At 34.8% G+C, this 19,974-nt stretch overlaps 1 protein-coding gene across 3 annotated transcripts in view; it reads right to left on the reverse strand.

Moving 5' to 3' along the window:
• Positions 1-19,974, reverse strand: part of RBPJ (recombination signal binding protein for immunoglobulin kappa J region) — a 59,351-nt gene that overhangs the window by 11,276 nt on the left and 28,101 nt on the right. For 2 of the 3 annotated variants that reach the window (XM_019006287.2, XM_015623959.3), the window contains exons 2-8: positions 15,997-16,035; positions 12,618-12,713; positions 5,781-5,946; positions 4,470-4,644; positions 2,813-2,950; positions 2,479-2,591; positions 173-313 (exon numbers count right to left, since the gene is read on the reverse strand). In XM_019006287.2, coding sequence (XP_018861832.2) covers positions 173-313; positions 2,479-2,591; positions 2,813-2,950; positions 4,470-4,644; positions 5,781-5,946; positions 12,618-12,713; positions 15,997-16,035 — 868 coding nt within the window. Of the gene's footprint in view, positions 1-172; positions 314-2,478; positions 2,592-2,812; positions 2,951-4,469; positions 4,645-5,780; positions 5,947-6,763; positions 9,708-12,617; positions 12,714-15,996; positions 16,036-19,974 lie in introns of those variants that run through there. The other variant, XM_033513543.1, reaches the window with a different exon arrangement.

A 19,974-nucleotide genomic window follows, 5' to 3' on the forward strand; every position in this document is an offset into this window, starting at 1 on the left:
GATTATGAGGAAAGAAGAACAGATTTGGAAAGGCACAGACAACAGCTTATTGCTTTCCATCCTCTCTTTTCAAAACCTACTGCAAAAATGGCATTCATACATATTTTGGGGATATTTGGGAAAACTTCGCAACTACACTTTTCACCTATTGAAACAGTTTTCAACAACTTACTTGAAATTGGATTATTCTCTCCTGGGAAAGGCACAAATACATTCTCTCAGTGTCTTTAAGGTAAAATGCACATTTATGGAGCTGTGATACCGGATCATCTGCATCCAGTAATGCCGTTTGTTTATCTACTTTTCGAATTATCTGTGAATGAAAATTGTACATATATATTTAGAATGAGTTGTATACTTTATTACATATATACAGTCAGTAAAGGACGTGCAAAGTAATTTTTTATAACATTTTCATGCCTATCATTTTGGCATCAACATTAGATTCATAATTCTTAATGGTTTTGAAACAAGAACACAACATTGAAGCAATACTCAGTACTACTTCACTGTGCTGCATTAGTATAAAATATATATAAAAAGATATATAGATATAAATATAAAAATTATAAAAATATATTTTATCTATTTTTGCTGAAGGAGTAGGGAAAAAAATTGAAGCTTCAGCAAAATCTACTTTTGTTTCATTTGCTGGTGTAAAAAAGCATTTATTAATTATATTGTTGTCTTCAATTATTATTTATTACTGCTCCTAGTGATTATTTTCACAAAAGCTTTCACCAATGATCGGATCAACAACATTCTGTGGCAAACTGGTTGCTGAAGGAGAATAATTAAAATAAGGATTAACTAAAGGTATTGAGATGTCCTTAAGTATAGTTTTGGAAATAATCATAACATGTCTTATCAGTAGACAACCAGTAGTTGGTCATTAAATATTACTTAAAGAAAACTGCAAAGAACAATTGTTCCTTACATTTGGCAGTTCAGTGAAAAAATAACTGCTGACTTAATTCAGATCTATTTTACCAATTTATTTCTAAAAATCTAAAGCTATTCCCTTAGCAAGTGAAAATCCGTTTCTCAGAACTTTAACTCAACTCCTAGAAAGAAATTTAATGATTTATGCAGCACTACTAGATGCAGCAGCCAAAGTGCCTAAATATTTCTAAGCTGACAAACAGAAGCCCAACTATGTCCTCTACAATATCTAATTATAATAAATAGTACTATTAGCAAAATAAATTTAAACATTTTTCTTCTAAATTTTCTGCATTTGCTTATAAAATATCTGCAAGTTATCTTTTAATTGCATCACCCTCCATCAGTCCTGTAAGGCAGTATGACAAATGTTCCCCATGGCAAACAAAACAGGAACCTTTGGCCTAATTTGTTTTAATCTGTTTATACTTACAAGTAAGGTTTCTGGAATAATAAATGATGGCATCTCCTTTCAGCAATAAAAAAGTATTAACATGAAGTCCATAAAGAAGTGACACCCTCTTACTGAATTTCCTGCACTTGAACCATATCTGTAGTGTAACCAGTGTAAATGATTTTACTGTCAAACAAAATTTTCATTTTGTACCATTTATGCTGAGCAGGCTATTATCTTTTTCTTTTAGCTAAGTTTGGTACTGGGAGAGAATTTCACATTACAGTCATAGCAAAATTATTCTGGAAAGGGGAACAAAAGCCTGACTGCAGGAAGTCTGTTTTTATATTGGTGCATTCTAAAGATTGCTTCTACCTAAACTGGAATTGGCAGAACCTTGTATGAAACTTGTAATACGCTGACAAACCACAATTTCAGAGAAGATCCCATATGAAGCACTATTCATTATTAGTCACATAAAATTCCACTTAGGCTGGCATTAAGTGCATAAAACAGGGGAAAAAAAAAATCCATAATTATACTTAACTTTATTTACAAAACCCAGTACTTTGTCTCCAGAAGTAATTTATTTTTTTTGGTTCACAAACCTTAACTGGTTATTCCAGAGGCAATTCCCATGCTTCAGATTTAAAACAGATAGTATTAATAAATATGAAAAGATGGCTTTTTGCAAGCTGCTACTGGTATAATATATCCTCAGGAGTACACAGTAGTGCTTTTAGATTCAAATCAGTCGAACATTTTTGAAGCTGTGCTGGAACTCAACACATGAAAGAGTCCTACAGGCTGCAAATATTTTACTCATCTATTCAATACCAATATTTGAAGCATTTTGGAACAAATAAATTTACAATACTGTTTTTAAAATAGACTAACGTATTTTGACAGGCTTAAATTCTGAAAAATTCCCTGATTTTACAAGTTGTTCTTTGTTTACAGAAATAATCTGTGAATACAAAAATATGCTTTAATTAAAACAAATGCCATTTTCCATATAAAACATGTATTACTCAAAGGCAACACACAAGGCCAAAAACTGTAAACACTGCAAACCCAACTATGGAATTACATTAAGTTGCCATCTATAAATTAATTACAGCATTGGAGAAATGAAACTGTACCAGTCTTGGGAGTGCCATGCCAGTAACTGAGCATACAAGTTTGACAGTCTGCCCATAATGAATGTAGCCATCTCTCACTGTGAATTCTTCTCCTTCTGATTCATCATCATCCACTGCATGAAACAGGAATTTTCAGAATTACTTGTTTTAATCACCGTTCTTTTTGATAGGAGAAACATTTAACATCACACTCTTACATCAAATATACACTCAGTAACTAAGCAAGCCTGCATATGAACAATTAATATGGAGGAAAAATGCAGGATTATTTTTTTTTTTGTGAGGATGAAGGAAAGAAAGTGAAAAAAAATTACAGAGATCTTCTTTTACTTACAAAGGTGAATGTAAAACGCTCCCCACTGTTGTGAACTGGCGTGGAAATTACCACCTTCTACGTGCAAATATCTGGTGCTAACTGTTTGGGATCGAAGTCTATTAAATAGTGCCACTTTTGTCCCTGATGCAATACATACTGCAAGGAACACATACAGACTTGAGATTATAAAATTACTTCATTATTACATAGAGAAGTATCAAAAAGTCACAAATAACATGAAATAAACTGAAGAATACTTGAAATCAAGACATAATTATCAAATATTGGTTAATTTAGAAAATATTTATATTTGTGAGAGACCAAAAATAGTCATAAAATTGTGAATGCAATAACATACATAGTGGCTGTTCTCCGAAGGCATGCTAGCTCATAGAATTTTGCCACTTAGCCAAATGGGCCAGTGCTCGCCAGCTGAAAACTCCTTCCATTCATAGTTCTCCAGCTGATTATTTAAGCAGAAACTTTAGCTTGCCCTTGTGAAGTACTTAAGACAAAACTTTCAGCAATCATTTGAAGAATATTTGAAATATAAAGAAAAAGTATTCTTATAAATCACAAGCAATTGAAAGGAAGATAGATGTAACTATGTCAAATTATAACCATGCAACTTGAAATGTTCTCAGATCTGAACTTACTTATCATTCAAAAGAGAGAAATGTAAAGTTTGCTCCCCTAAAAAAAAACAGCAACTAAAATTTTGCCATTAGAATGGGCATGTTGTTCTATTTGTTTCACATTTACTACTGAAGAATGCTTGGTTCACATTCACTGTCTGTCAAAACTATCTGTCTGAATACAAATTCAACAGTGCATACTCTGAGCCCACGGGCGTGAACTGCACAGCAACAGATTGCCTTTAGTCATGTGCCAAGCTAGCGGCCCCGAGATCCACATTCCATAGGTGAATGGGTTCCAGCCCAACACAGATGGAAGAGCCTTTTAAAGCACTAGTGAAGAGAGAGAGAAAAACAAACAAAAAAAAAGGGTATCTCTTGAGGTGCTCCAGTGGTATGCAAGCAAAAAATGTTGGAGGAAGAGCAAAAACGTTCCCAATTATACATTAGCACCAGAGATATCGTTAGTTGAAAAACACGGTAAGCAAATAAATCTGGGTGAAATATCACCATACAGATTTCTTAAGTGACTACTTGAAAGGAACCATGCAAAACAAAAATAAGAACATGAAAATGGCATGAGACAATAAGAAGGTGGCTGTGAGGTGACAGAGTGCATTTTAGGTAACTTGATACTAGTCATTTATCACAATCTGAAAGCAATCCCTTTGATATTGATCAAAACATTCTATGGACCAGATCATCGCAGTTAAAGACACCCAACAGCTTAGAAAACTGAGGTAGAACATTCCTTATACACTTGTCTACATGAATTCATTCTTCAGAATACACAGGGGCTTGGGTGGGCCATTTACATTTACTAAATAATTAACCATGACTGCATAAAACTCAACAGGGTAACCTAACTATATTGGAATATTTTAAAATACACTGATGTGTACAGTTCTGAAATACAGCAAGAAACCTGAAGTTGAAAATTTCTTTGCATTTCCCTTGTAGCTAGACCTTAGAATATGTAACAAAAAATTAGTACGAAACAAAATTAATTTCAAAATAAAGAAAAACTGTGAAATACTTACAGTCTGCATTTTTCAGTGACTGCTTCTTTTTAGAAGGTTTGGAGATGACTTTGATCCGTTTACTGAGGAACACACCAATGTCATCACTATTGCCATAGAACATTTTTACTGATAACATGAAGTGCTTTCTTTTGTCTGAGTCTGATATGTATAATGTTTTGGCAGTGCAATAATTCTGTAGGTGAAAACATACCGTGGTTTATTCTTTGAAGACAACCCAGTTCAAGAAGCTATGCATATTTAATTATTAATAAAATAGGAAAACTGATGCAACAGTTTCTAAAACAGATGAGAACCTGTTTTATCCATCTCCTCTGTATGCATTCTTTTATGTCTACTGTTTAGCTCAGTGAAGTGTTGCACTCAACATCATTACTCTATGATCATTCTAAAGACCCTTACCAGGATTAGAAGACATGACTGGAGACCATAATTGTGTCAAAGCCACTGATGAGGGGTCAAGAGCACTACTAAAAATTACATTTGATTAGGGTCATATAGACCCTACACTGGGCATGCACAAGGGACCGGCTATGCAGGAAATGTGTTGAACTAAACTTTTCTTGAAAGGATGGGAAATTATTGGGTTTTGAAACACAAGAATTAAAAAAAAATTAATTAACAAATTAAAAATTAGTTAGAATTTTTAAGAATTAAAAAAAAAAATCTTACAGAGAACTTCAATTATTCTTTTCCTATTTAGTATATATGAAGCATTTCTGGTAGACTGTGCTGGAAATACCAGGTAGCTACAAAATACTGCTTAATAAAGCAACCGTGTAAAATGAACACTTTTGCTGCTAGTTCTATTCCAACTGTTTAAGTCATTAGAAATGCCATAAAAAAAATCTTGAAAGCACCACTGTAAAAATAACCTACTAAATTTTTAATTGTAAATTTTAATCGTATTTTTAGGCAAAGGGACTTAAAAGACTACTTCTGGCAGCAGATATTCTGATCCTTCCTTGATAAGATTATCCACTCATGCAAGCCAAGGAGCGGGACAGAGAGTTTGGGCCAGAAACCGTATTTTAATTAGCCAATGATGCCTACCAAATAACCTAACAGTTTACTGAGTCTGCATCAACAACCTAAAAATTAATTGTTAATACCTTGCTATGACCCTATGAGCCAAAATCAACTACTCAATTATCCTAAATATTTTGAGGGATTCTTTCTCCAACCATTATGTAATACCTGGAGTGTAAGAAAATGATCCAAAAATAAGAAAGGGCATTCCTTGAAATATGCACCATGGAGCTGCATTAGCCTTTGCAGTTAGTTATCTTAGTGGTTTATTAGTTTTTCTACCTTTCCTTCCAAGTTCAGCTGCTGCATTTCTTGGTCACTGTTTCCTATCCCAATAAAGGCGCAAGGTTGTGACTCCTGCTCAGTGCAACCATCCCGTTCCATTTGCTCTTTTTTTTTCTTCCACCCACTGCCCATGAGATACACACATGGAGGAGGACAAAAAAACCTGAAAATGAAGAACACATTATAGAATTACATACAGTTTTCCAGATAAACAAACTGATGTATACTCAGTGCTTTCACATTCACACTTTACACTTGAGTTTATACAGGCATACCCTTCATTTCTCTTGTAGATTTTCTAAAGCGCAAGTTAAAACAAAAAAAATAAAAGCAGCAAAAGCAAGGAAAAGCAGCAGTAGATGCACTGTCACTGGGAATTTTTCCAGTTCAATGTATGTCAGGTAACAGTCTGCATCTCTATAAAACACCTTACAAAGAGTTTCTGAAAGAAAGGAAAAAAGGCTTCAAAAGTTACAGTATTTTGCAGGTGCTTTACATGACAAAGCAATTAATATACACAGAACAGTCCCACAAACTAATTTAATGGACAACTGCTGACTACCATTCCTAAACATTCAGAGTTTTGTCATAAGCAAGTAGCGAGTCGATTCCATCCACACATAAATCTCTCCCCAGAATAGATAATCTTATATCTTCATAAGTATGTGTCAAAAATATTGCCTAGTTTTCAGCAGCACTGTCAGTCTAAATGCTACTTAGAACAATATGTAAAAAATTAAATTCAGCATTATATTACAATGCACAGGTATTGAAGTTTCTTCAAATTTTTAAAGCCCAAATCCTGGAAAGGTTTGGTTTTAGTTAGTAAACAAGCTGTGTGTTTTTATCATCAACTGTGAGATAACTAAGGAGGCATGTAAGGGAGGGGAACATGAAAAAGTTTCTGATTATTTTATTTACTTGAATTTGGAGAGTAGTGTTATAACTTGGCATTTCTACAACCCAACAATGACTCCTACCTTACAGGTGATGTTTTCTGTCTTTTTTTTTTTTTTAAATTGGGCTTGAGACAACTGAATTCTGAGCAGGGGGAGCAGGCTCCATGCTGGGGCAGCAGCCAGTTGTGCTGCCCGCAGGCCGTCGCAGTCGTGGGCAGGAGCTGCCAGGGCAGGGGGTGAACTGAACTGTGGCCTCCGAGTCATGGAAAATGATCAGAGAACAAAATTATTCCGTTTCTGAAGTGTCTGTGGGAGTCCTGGGCAAGAAAGGTCAGTGCCAGTTGGACTTGATCTCAAAGGTCTTTTTCATCCTAAATGATTCTTATTTCTATTAAACACCATTAATGGTAGCTTCATAATGAAAATCCAGTGTAAAACTCCTATTTATCAGCATGATCACATTTATTTAACAGATATAAATTTTTTTTCTAAGTTACATAATTCTTAATAGATTCAACCAAAGTGCTGTTAATAATATCATAATTCAATACAGATATATATTAAGAATTAGTATCATTAAATGCAGGTATTTGTAGTATTTTTGGTTAATGGACGCAAATAATGTACGTTTTCTGTCAGAGAAACAAATCACCAATTTTTAAGTTTTACTGCAATTTAAAATGTCTTGGTGGTTATAAACATGAAAAAAATTTACTGCCTGCAGGCAAAAAAGTCTTCGAACTTTCTTTCTTGACTATAAATCTACAGTCAAAATTTTCCACTTACATTCGTTTTTTTACAACACAGAAAAGCAGGTGTTATATCAATATGTATCCAGCTGAAATATCTATGAATCTTTCAAAATTACCATGGTCATCAGCTATGAGTTATTCCTGATGAAGAAGTAATACACAGATTAAAAATTAGTGTCAACTTTTATTAACAGAGCAATACTTTGCTAAAAAAAAAAACAACCAACCAAACAAAAACAAAACAAAAATTAAAAAAAAATCCCTCCTATTCCAAATAATATTACACCATAAAGCACATGATACATTTACCCTCTTTCCCCATGTACTCTTTTGTATTTATCTTACTAGTTAGAACACAAGAAAAAAAAATGTCCCTACTTTTTTCATACCCTTACTCATTTCAGCTTTATTCTAAACCGAGTCCTTTGAACAACTACAGCCACTAGATGGCAATGAAGACCTGTAAGAAACAAGGTGTAACCCACTGATGAAAACAAACCACAATAATGAACACACTCTTAAAATTAGAATGCAGAGAAAAACCTTTGAAAACTTACTGAACAAAAAAAGAAAATTTTAAAGTTGATAAAATTTTAAGTTTGGCTAAAACTACAAACATGAAGAAAGAGTCTGGACGCTCAACTTGAATGGGCTTTCTTTCTTATATATCTACCTCCTTCTCAGTCTTCAGGTATAGACAGCTACAGTCTTGGGTCTTTTTAACTTCGTATTTACAGTTCTGCAAACTCATGTACAGAAGAAATGAGCTATGAATATTCTATCCAATATAGAAAAAGTGAACCAGGTTTGAAATTTGGAAACACTGTACTAAATCAGATAATCATCAAAGGAGAGAACAATATTCTTTCAGCCAATTCAAGTCAATCACAACAGAGAAAGTGCAGTACTTCAAGTAGAGAAGCTACTCTAACTGAACTTGCCAGGAAGCAAGGGCTTAAAGGGAAATAAGATCCACTCGTGTAATTTCTACCTAGTTCTGATGCACGCAGTGCTCTCCTCAAACCACAGGATTCTGTCACAAAGGTTTGCTTTTTCAAGTCATCCAAGTCATCCCTGTGTTCACCTTATAGAAGTCTTTGCCTTCAGGAGAATTCAAATGCTTCTGCTAGCTAGTTATTTTATATCCAGACTGACTTTAGAAGGATACAAATTTCTCCTTTGTATCTGCTGGTCAATTCCAAATGTTTCTCAATTACCCACACTGTTCTGAGAATGAAACTGCTCAGCAATCTTTCTTCCTAGGAGATCAAAGAACTAACAGTTCAACTAAGGAACTCAATGTGACAACAAGCAAAAAAAATCATTAGGTAATAAAGTGCTAAGGACAAAGCAGTGAATCCACAGGGTAAGCCCTAGGAAAATGCTCTCAATAAAGAATTTTATTCAGAGGACAGGCACACTCAGTTCAGCGGAAGGAAGGATTCGATCAGAAATTATAGAAGCTCCTACACTAACAGCTGTAAAACAAGATGCAGCTACAGCGTTCTCATGCTAATCAGCGGTGATCATGTTTAACTCTGAACAGTTAAATCAAAATACCCAGCTGGCTTGAAGTCTTTAGGTGAACTATGCTTTGGAATCCAAAACACTTCAGTCCTTTAAACTGCTGAATGGTCACACTGTTCAGACTTTGAAGAGAGAAGTCTCAGTGAATGGCAAATATGGAAAACAATACAAGAACTGTAAGCCAAATACCCACACTTATCAGGACTGAACTGCACCTGAGTCTCTATCAGCTGAATGCCTTTGAAAGGTGAGAGTCGTCCAACAGGAAACATCAGGCATAGAGTCTTAAATTCAACTGAAGCCCAACCTGAGCTTCTTACCTCCTGGTTTCTTTGTTAAGCTAAAACCCATTAATTTTGTGAAGTGCAAGACTCATATGAAGGGTCGACTCAAAAAAGTCAACTCCCTTCATTCCTGTTACTTAAAAGTATAGAAAACTTTCAAACTAACCTAGATAGTCTTCATCCATGCACCTGGAATAGTGTAATTGTAATGCCTATTTAAAGCAGGCCACACAACATGAGATCTGCACCATCTACAGCAAGTTTTTAACAGAGTATTTTACCATCCAGTAACCCTCATCAAAACAGTGAAAGATAGTTATTGTGCTAACCTTTTAATTATGATGCGCGAAGTTCACTAATGGCAAGTATTTTCCACAACCTTGCAACAAGGAAGAGTTAAATAAAGACTGGAACATGAAGTGGAAGTTTGTCTAGGTTTTTTTAAAGTTCTATATTTACTTAAAAGAGATGTCAAATTTAAGAAATAATTACTTTTGTAACTTGAATTTCTTCATTACAGAAATTATGCAAATTAAGTTATTTTTTAAGGTCTAAAAGTTAACCAGATGGTATCTATGCCATAATGAAATCCCATGGAAAACTGGAAATTTGTCTAGAAAAATGAGTATGAAACACGTTTCTTTCTGTAATGATGTGTACAAGCAAACTCACTTCAGAAATAGTAGTGAATGTAAAAATGATGAAAACTTGACTGTCCAGTTGCATAAAGCAGCATTAAAACTTTACTAATTTTGCTTACACAGTAATATGAAGAAACAAAGGCCACAGTCTGCTATAAATAACACAGAAACAATTAAAAAACTCAAGAAAAAAAGAATAAGTAATATAATAATTCATCATTCACTTTTACTAAGTACCTCAGGGCACATATGCATCCAAGGATTTAATAACTAGAACTTTCCTTTATGCTGGTAACAGGACATCATTACTGATACTGACAGTCTGGGAACTAGAAGAACAGTATTAGAGACAGGCTACATGGTATGTTAAAGCTTAAGAAAAACTAAAATATTTAAACTGAAAAAATGAAACTTAAGTATGTCTAGGACAAGAGGAAACAGGCAGAAACTGATGCATGGAAGTTCCACTTCTACACAACGAAGAACTTTTTTTACTGTGCAGGTGACCGCACATGGAGCAGGCTGACCAGAGAGGTTGTAGAGTCTCCCTCACTGGAGACATTCAAGAACCATCTGGAGGCAATCCTGTGCCACATACTCTAGGCTGGACCAGATGTTTCCCCCGTGGCCCCTTCCAACCTGATTTGGTAACTGATTCCACACTTTCATTTCATACCCATAAGCACAACAGCAATTGTTTCAGCACCATACTAATTTATAACCAAAAACCAAGTATTTTCATTCCTGATCTTTTTTTATAAAGCTCTAAAGTTTTCTACACTCATTTAACATGCTTCTATTCTTAAACAGATAAATCCGATATAACCTGCATGAACAAATGCAGCTGTGCTAAGATACTGAACTGCACCTCAAAATATGTGGTAAAAGAATGCCTCATTCCAGTTAGCAATTGTTTCAAGCAGTTTACCAAACATCACCACTGCTTACGTAAGGTATGTGCCATGGTAAAGCACCAGGTAAAGTATACACATATATTCAAGTCAACAGAATTTTATAGCAATACCAGGAAATGCACACAGGAGCTTTCAGAAACCACTACCAAGTAACAATTTGAAGCTTTGCCCTTGATTCCTGAGAACACTTCTGTAAGTTTTCCAAATAGCAATGGAACTTTCAATAATCAAAATTACATACTTTATCTTTTTATATTCTCCTTTCTTTTGATGCAATTTGTCTTCCAAAATAATGATACACTGGACAGCTTTGCAAAATGTTCCTTATGAACTGCTCTGGCCTCAGGAGGACAAAGTTACAGATACATTGTTTAGAAAGTCACTTTCTTATCTGAAGGCACACCCCTCATTTTTGGGGAGTAACATACACTTTACTCATCTGCAGTGATGAGTTAATTATGCAAGCCTTGAAGGACAATACCATTTGACCAGGCAACAATCAGAGGTTTCTATATTGTCATGATAAATCTTTCTGACTCCTGAGTTTGCCACGAAGAGTTATAGTTATCCCTTACTGCTAGAACAGCCTGGCATTGCAACCCTTTTACATTTAAACATGGTAGGGAGCAAGAGGGCTGCACAGTTGTACAGCAAATACACTTATTTGCTTTTCTGCCTTTTCTCCTTCATTAACTTCCCACTCAATTCACATCAAGAATTTTAGAAACATCCAAAAAGCACTTTGATTAAACAATTCCATGGACGTGCAGAACCTGGATGCTGTCCAAAAGAAATGACCTGAGAAAGACAAGGACTCAGGCACAGACTATTGAAAAACAGTTCAAAATATAGTCTATATCTCTGATTCACATACACCAGAAAGTGTGACTCAGGTAACAACAAACTGAGAAATCTCCAGGCTTAATTATAACTTGTGTTTTCTAACAATCTTATTCTCAAAGCTATAAAAACATAGTGATGCAACAAGACTTACATAATAGTGGTAAAAGGTTAAAATTTCAAAGCCCTTAATGTGCTGAATATGTGGTCTTTTTGTAGTGAACAAATATTAATAATACAAAAAATAACCAAATACTGCACTATTCTAGTGAAATGTCAGGTGGAAGAGCATTGCTTACAAGTGAAGAATCCTGTGTTACATCGTAAGAGGTCTACAAGCCCGCATATGAAGGAGCATCCTATTTGCTTCTACTAGTCATGCAAAAAAAAAAATCACACAGAGAAGACTGCAGGAAAAGCACCTTTGCCTAAAAAGCACTTATTCCTGCAGATTCTGCCCCTTAGAAAAGTACCTATAATTGTAACATGTGCTGCATTGATTTTTGAAAGGGAATGTGTATCATAAATACACAGTCATGATTGACCTATCATTCTTTTTAAACTTACTACAGATGTGATTCAGAACTTTATCTTACGGAGGCTAGCAATTCCTTTTTCATATTAATGTGAAATTATTCAGGAAAAAACTCCTCTACAAGTATTCACTTGATCAAGTTGATCACCTAATTTATTCCAACATTAAAATGTAAAGTTTAAAATGAGAACAATTTTAGGCAATGGAAGAAGCTTTGCCCATAGATAGGGAACCTCTTTGTAGAAACAGGCATCACTCCACTGAATGCTATAGGTTTGCAGCACTTGTTACATAATTAAATTATTTAGGAGGAAACATTTTATGTTTCTTCAGGCTACAGTGCAATCTGTGGAATTCTACAAAGTGCTGTGCATCCAACTACACACTACAGTTTCCTTAGCTGCCAGTTGCAGAGAGACCTCAGTACAGCATTAAAAGTTACCTTTTTTCATTTCCATATGATTTCTGCGCAACTTTCGCATGGAGTATTAGCACTGTTTGGTCACCTCGCTCCTTCAGGTAATTTCGCATTGCTTCCCTAAAAATCAAAACATAATATAAGCTTTGAAAGTTCTTTTGGTTTTCCTTACAACAAACAGAAGACACCTTTAGGGAAAAAAACCCCAGGACCTGAAATACCAAGAAGGCCATTATTAACAGGGTCAATTTTTTGCTCACTGTTCAAGACAATTACATAGGAAAAAGAACTAACTACCCTGCACAAAACTAGCAATATGGGGTCTGTGATAATTTACAATTATTACATTTTCTAGGAAAAAAAAATTCTTGTGATGTAAAATCGTACCAATGCCAATAATTACACCATGTTTAAAGCACGTTTAATTAAGCACCATGCCACAAATTAGAACATATTTTATTAGTTAAATATTTTCTTCATGACCAATTTATCTCATGATAATGACAAATTGTCTAAGCTTTTAATCAAATCAGTGCAATGTTTATATACAAGCTTTCTTTTGGTTTTGAAAATACTAAGAAAAAAATAAATTCTTCAGCATACTGTTTCACTTAGTTTTCTAGAGAGATCTACTTCCTTCATACAATCAGGTAAAAAAAAAAAAGTTTAAAAAAATGTTTTGTTGTTCGTCATCACTGTAATTACAGATGTTATATAAAAGCTGTAATTACCTCAAACACACCAACAACAATTCCTTGAGAGAAGCAAGGGAACAATAACAGCCAGTCACTCTTCTGTATAATAATCTAACTGTTCATTAAGCAGCATGCCAAATTCAACACCCTAGGGATCAGCTGTGCTGGAGTGCTGGCAGGAACCCCAGCTCCTGAAGGAGCTTTTGTGGGTTGAATGCCCACCAATGCACTCATCTTCAAAGTCATCTAGCAGAGAAATAAATTATGGATTTATCAGGAATTTATATGAAAAGATAAAACCCTATATAAGAAGGATTTTTTGTTTGGTTGTTTGGGTTTTTGTCTTTTTTTCTGTGAACTGCACCAACTATGGAATTCCCTTAGGACAGATCTAGAAAACCAAACATTTCTAGTGAAAAAAAAAGATGGAAGACATAAAGCAGTATTTTATTGACTAGACCTTTTCCAAAAGAAACCCCCACACAGTTTCATAGAGAAAAGCAAGTAGATTGAGCCAGGACTGGGTTGGACAACCACAACTCAGCTTTGCTAATGATGTTCTGCAAATTCTTGTGTTTGTCATGCCTGCACGAAACATGATTAGTGAGCTGCTTTTCTGTGTAAATAGCAAGATATAAGCACAGAGAATAGACTTGAATTGCTGTTTTAAATTGGACTAACTTGATCTATTTACATTTGACATTGGTAAAACTGAACTTTATCCATGAAAATACAGCTGGAAGAACTGTTTCAAAGCCCACAGACTTACTACTTTACAGCCATTTTTTAAGAATATATTTTAAACCCCAAAACATAATTAGCTGTGAAAATATTATTATACATTTCATGATGATATATATTAGCTGCATTTAAGTTGTTTAAAAACTTTTGATCTGACAATTTGAACCCACAAACCCAGCAACCTGCACAGAAAACTGCTCAGTGCTATCTAATCTTTATTTAGCATTGTATGAGGAAGAAAATTTGTGTTTTCTACTGGTCTATTTCTAAAGTGGATTTGTACAGTTCAAGCTCTTGTGAGAACAAGTGATGTTTCCCTTCCAATCCCTCCTACTGATATCTTACTTGACATTTTTCATTATTCCATCCTAAAACTCTCCATGAAGGTAGTATTATTTTAGTTTACATCTAAAACCAACTAGTATAGTATGAACAGAATAGTGTTGTTCTGCTGGAGCTTGCATGATCATGAACACATTATTAGTCAAACAAGGCAGCCTGTAAACAAAAAGCCCACAGCAAATTTCTGATAATTGAACTAAATGTTTTTAAGGGTTTACAGATACATTTCCATCATCACATAAACCAATCAATCTTAAAAATCTGGGTGACAGTTTTCCGTTTCAGCAGTTCAGTCTTCAGAGGAAAGTTAGGTTGCTTGTTTCCAACCTCTACCATCTCAGGAAAGGTTTCCAAACTGCTGCTTTGAAGGATGGCTGGCACTTCTCAGATACCCACCCTGTATTAAGGAAAGAGCAACGAGCATACCTAGTAGCTAAAATCCTGCACATGAAATTTAGAGTAACTATAGTAAATAGAAAACTTAGTTAGAAGCTCCCACTGCATAGTCATTTCTTTTTTTGATGATATTTTTAAAACAGAAGATACATTTATATATATATATATATATATATGTGTATATATATATATTATTTCTATTTAAAAAAAAAATAAATGAAGGAAGATAAGTTCTATGAGTAACTTCAGGGTTATAGTATAGGTGTTACTACTCCAGATGGAAATCAGCTCATTACTTAAAACACAGGATCTTCAAATACCCCTGATGACTGCAGGCCAACAAGAAACCTCCATGTTTGTTCAAATACTTTTAAGTCAGTATGGATCAATTTTGCATTGAATTCAAGTTTAATGATGACAAGCTAACCTAAAATTTATCCAGAAATGCAGTGAGACAAATATTCACAACACAAAAATGTCAATGTCCCCCCATCATGTCCTAACATAACGTTCTCAACAGAGGCTGTCAGGGTAACAAGGGGCTTCCTCTATCACTACACAAAAATACAAAACAAGTGGCACATTCTTTTTTGCTCTCAAGCAAACAGTGGATTTCAAAGCCAGGAGCTAATTATAATCAGCACAGTTTGTGGCACAGAATAATAAATATTTGCACAGACTGTGTTAAAGCAGTTCAAAAAAAGAAGGTATCTACTTAGCAGTTTCTGGTGTAAATACGTCCCAGGCAGGCCAGGAGCAAATGAAGCACTGTACTCCAGTCACTCTAAACACTTTCCAGAATGGATTGACTTGCTAGTTCTATTTGATACTCTCTCTGATTGTTTGGGGTTCACCAAAAATTGGTTAAGATCACTCCTTGACAGCATCGTGTTCAATTCTGGCTGCAAAAAGTGTTTCACTTTTACTCAAGAAACAAATCATCTCATTCCCGAGGATTTAAAAATAAGCAGATCCACATCCTACTGAATAATGTACAATAACTGATAAATGAAGTCAACACCATTTCTAAAAATGCATTTTGAGTTCATATATGAAAAATAAGCCACTGTTAAAAGTTGTACTTCTGGCTGCTAATTGTATATATGATTAAAAAGCTTTGATATTTAAAATTCTAGGGTCAATAACAAACAAATCTTTAACTTAATTTTTCTGAGAATGAAAATGGTAACTTCAAAAATTGTTCAATTCCAAGTTTCTTTAATGCTTACCTTGTGAGCCGTTTCGGTTGAGGTCGCTCTCCGAATTTCCTGAAAAAAGAAGTAGTTGCTAATTTGAAACAAAAGTGTTTAGTCATAATTTTACAGAAAGATACTACCCCAATTTCACAATTTTTGAAATTGTATTAGAATTTGATGTCTTTTCTTTGTAATTTCCTAGATAAGATCTATAGTAAAGTATTAACTGCCTCCTTAACAGCTATTCCCACAACAGCACAGGCTTTTTTTTATTTGAACACTCGGTAACTTTCTTTGTTGAAGTCACATCTGCTCTCAGAATCACTTCTGAAAAGTTCACACATCATAAGAATGTAAAGAAGCAGAAGGTCTTTGCCATACAATTGACCAGCAGTGCCATCAACAAGGAGTTACTGTAAATATACAGAAATTAACAGACATATCTGTACTGACAGACCAGTGAAGGCTTTCCACCAGGACAATTTCTCAAAAATCTGTTTTTCCTTCATGACTTCTTACAAAAAGGATGACAACATTTACACATATGCCAGTACAGAATTACAGGAAAAATCTCTCCTATGGAATGCAGCCAAGCTTGATCCATAAATAGCCTGCAATACACTCAAAGTTTTTTCACCATAAAGTGGTTTGAGACAGCTGTACTTCTCTCAGTGCTTCAACACTGTTGTTGAGAGAAAGAATATTCTTTACACTAGGCTAAGACTTTCCACGAAAGTCTTTATTTACATAAGACACCAAATTAATACATGGCAGATACATTTTCACTACCAAAAACATCCTCAGATTAAACCAAAATGCTAAAGTAAAAGATGTGAAAAAAGGAAGGCTGCACCCAGCAATGTACATCTGCTGCTAATACTGGTGAGGAAGTGTAACCACAAGCTAAAATGATGACAAAGACAGGAGAAAAAACCCCCAAGAAACCCACAGCACAAAATCAAAACATAACAAAAAGACAGGCTTAGCTTAACACCTTTTTGCCTAAAAATAAATAGAGATGTAAGAGACTCTGCTTTTGCTGGCAGTGTTCATAAATATCTCTATGACTTGCCAAGTATATTTTGTAGGTGGGCATAGCTTTCCCTTTATGCTTCCCGGACAGGGAAAAGAACCCTTTCCTACTATTGTCCTACAAGAGTGCTGGAGGCTCCCTAGGACAAGAATTTGATCATTAAGTGATGTGACAAGAAATTCCCCTGTTCATGCAATGGGTCTACAGCAACTGGTGGTGGAATGATTTCATACATTCCAATTTAATTTCTGTGATCCTAGAAATGTACAATTATGTAATTATTATCATTTATATAGTTGAGCAAAATAGCACTCTCCTGACAGGGCAGTGACAACATTCAGCCAATTGTAAAGTTATTTTTCAAGACTTGAGAAATAAGTCTCCTAAAATACCGGCAGTCCACATAGAGCAATTGAATAAATGACATGAAGCCAAATTTTCTTTTCAGCTTGAACAATGAAATAAAAATTTATTTTTCCAATGAGACATAAATTCCCTTCATGTTTTACTTAGTTGTTGCTAATATACACTTCACTTCTCTGGCTATATTTTAATTTTAAATGAAACAATGGAACCAGATTCCTTGCTGCGAGATTTGTTCTCAGATATTTTAAATTTTGAGGTCTACTGGACACAAATTTGTATTTTTCTTTGTGGTATGCATCACTGCACTGACATATCTGTGATGCAGAAAAGGTAACTAGAAAATCCAAACACCTTTGCAATTTGGCAGCAGGAAAGTTATATCCAAAGCCTTTCTGCTTTTAACACTTACCTTTTCAGGATCTGCCCAGCAACCTCTTGAGCACACCTTGTGCCTCTGATTTTCCCTGGATAAGTGTGAGTAGGTGTGTATCCCAGCTCCCCCATCCAACTATCTGTGTAGCTGTTGTTCTCCCCTGAAGACCCATGATCATCCTACCTGACAGAGGGTTTGTGACTCTCTGACAACAGATTACCTTTAAGCAATACTCTGCAAACAGTATCCCTACAGATTAGCTCCCTGCTCTCGAGAAGAACTACTGTATTTGTTTCAATCCCTCTGCACATTTCAATTCACCACAAAAAAAATTTAAGATGTGCTTATCTTGGAGTGAAGAAGACATTATACACACAACACTTATTACTTGTACTGTGGCCCATAGATCCAATCCAAGATGAGGACCCTAGTACACCAGAAACTGCATTTAACACAAAAAAACCCCTACAGACAAAACCTCACACTGCCCTAAGGTAACATATACCCTTGGCAAAACTCCTGAGTGCAGCAGATACATTCCCCTTGCACATACACTTAATTACCAAAAAGACTAATTAACAAGATCTACACAACACAGTTGCAATTACTGAAAAAAGTAAATTCCATCTTTTCCTTTAGTCAAATCCTGAACATAGAACACAGGAGAAAAGTACCAAAATCCCCATTCTTCAGAATCAGAGCTAAAGCACTGAGTCGCTCTGGAGGTGTACAGGGTTAAACTGATTTGACACTCAATGCAGTACCTCTCTAACTCATATATCAGCTTTCCCCAGCCTCCTCCACAGAAAATGAAGTTATTTATGTCACTGTAATCAACTTGTGAGCACATGTTCATATAAATGTGAAAAAAACACATATAAACCCTTAGCAACACGAACCTTTTAAAGAGATTATGTACATTGGGTACATCTTTTATTATTATTTCGATATACATTAGAGAGAGGTAGAATTGGAGGAAATTGCATCTTGATATTAACTTTTAAGTCCCATTTTAACTGTTTCTAAATTAAAGTTGGGTTTTTTTCCTCAATAATGTTGTCTTGACAGAATACTGATGATTATGTACCATAGCCATGGTGCAAAAGAACAGCCTTTTCCTGCATCATTACAAAATAATTTAAAATATCCCATAAATATTCACCTCCCTAGCTTAACAGCAATAGTTAAAGAAGTTAGAATTCAAAAATTATTAAGAATGAAATAGGAAACTGAAACATCACCATGTCATGGTATTATTCTGCCACACCCTCACAATTCTGAAAACTTTCAGCAGTGGAAAAAAGTTATCTCAGAGTAATAAAAGTTAGCATGAAAGTCAGTATGAATAATCAATAGTTTTTGTATGGAATTGGCTAAGACTCCAGCCTTCGGTAAGAGTACAAGAAAAAAGTGACAAATAGATGCAAAGACCTAAGAGACCAACAAAAGACACGCAAAATGTGGAGACAGTTATTCTCTTCTGTGGAGATAGTTATTCTCTTCTGTCTCACAAACACAGGAATTGGGAAATATATCCAATACGAAAAATTTAATTTTAGAATATTTTTTCCTTGCTCTTCAAACAAAAAACTAAGTTGTGAAACATATTGCTAGAGAATATTGTGGAGGCTGAAAGCAGAAGTGGCCTCAAAAGATTAAAAAGCAGTCTGATTTAGAACTCGAATAGATTCTATTAAGTATAATGACCTATTTTTTACAACCTTGCTCTCAAGAAAACCAAAACTATGTTCTACCAGTAGCAAAGAGAAATAGCATGAGTTAAAAAAACCCAAAATAATCTACATTTACCCTTATAATTTATATTCTTTCCTTACTCATCCATTACTGATGACCTGATGACTAGAAGGCATGGCTCACTCTCTATTCTCCTATGAGCCAGATATATTCCCAAGCAGTACTGCATCCAGGATGCCAGATTTTCAGTCACACTACAAAACTCAAATATACAAACAAGACACATTTATTTTTAAAAATGTAACACATGTATTTCTTTTAATGACTCATCTGGTTTACTTTTTCCATATGTTTGCAAACTAATCTAGAGATATATATTGACAATGTAACCTGAAGGACAGAAACTACCAGCAACTACTACACAGAAGAAAAAACTAAGAATCTTTTTAAGTTTTCTGATATTAAGACAGATGAAAATGCAAGAAATACATATCTGTGGTTCTGTATTAAATGGCATCCACTGCCAAAGCTGTGATGCTTGCTA

Source organism: Parus major, chromosome 4, assembly GCF_001522545.3.
Source record: "Parus major isolate Abel chromosome 4, Parus_major1.1, whole genome shotgun sequence".
Taxonomy (NCBI): Eukaryota; Metazoa; Chordata; class Aves; order Passeriformes; family Paridae; genus Parus; species Parus major.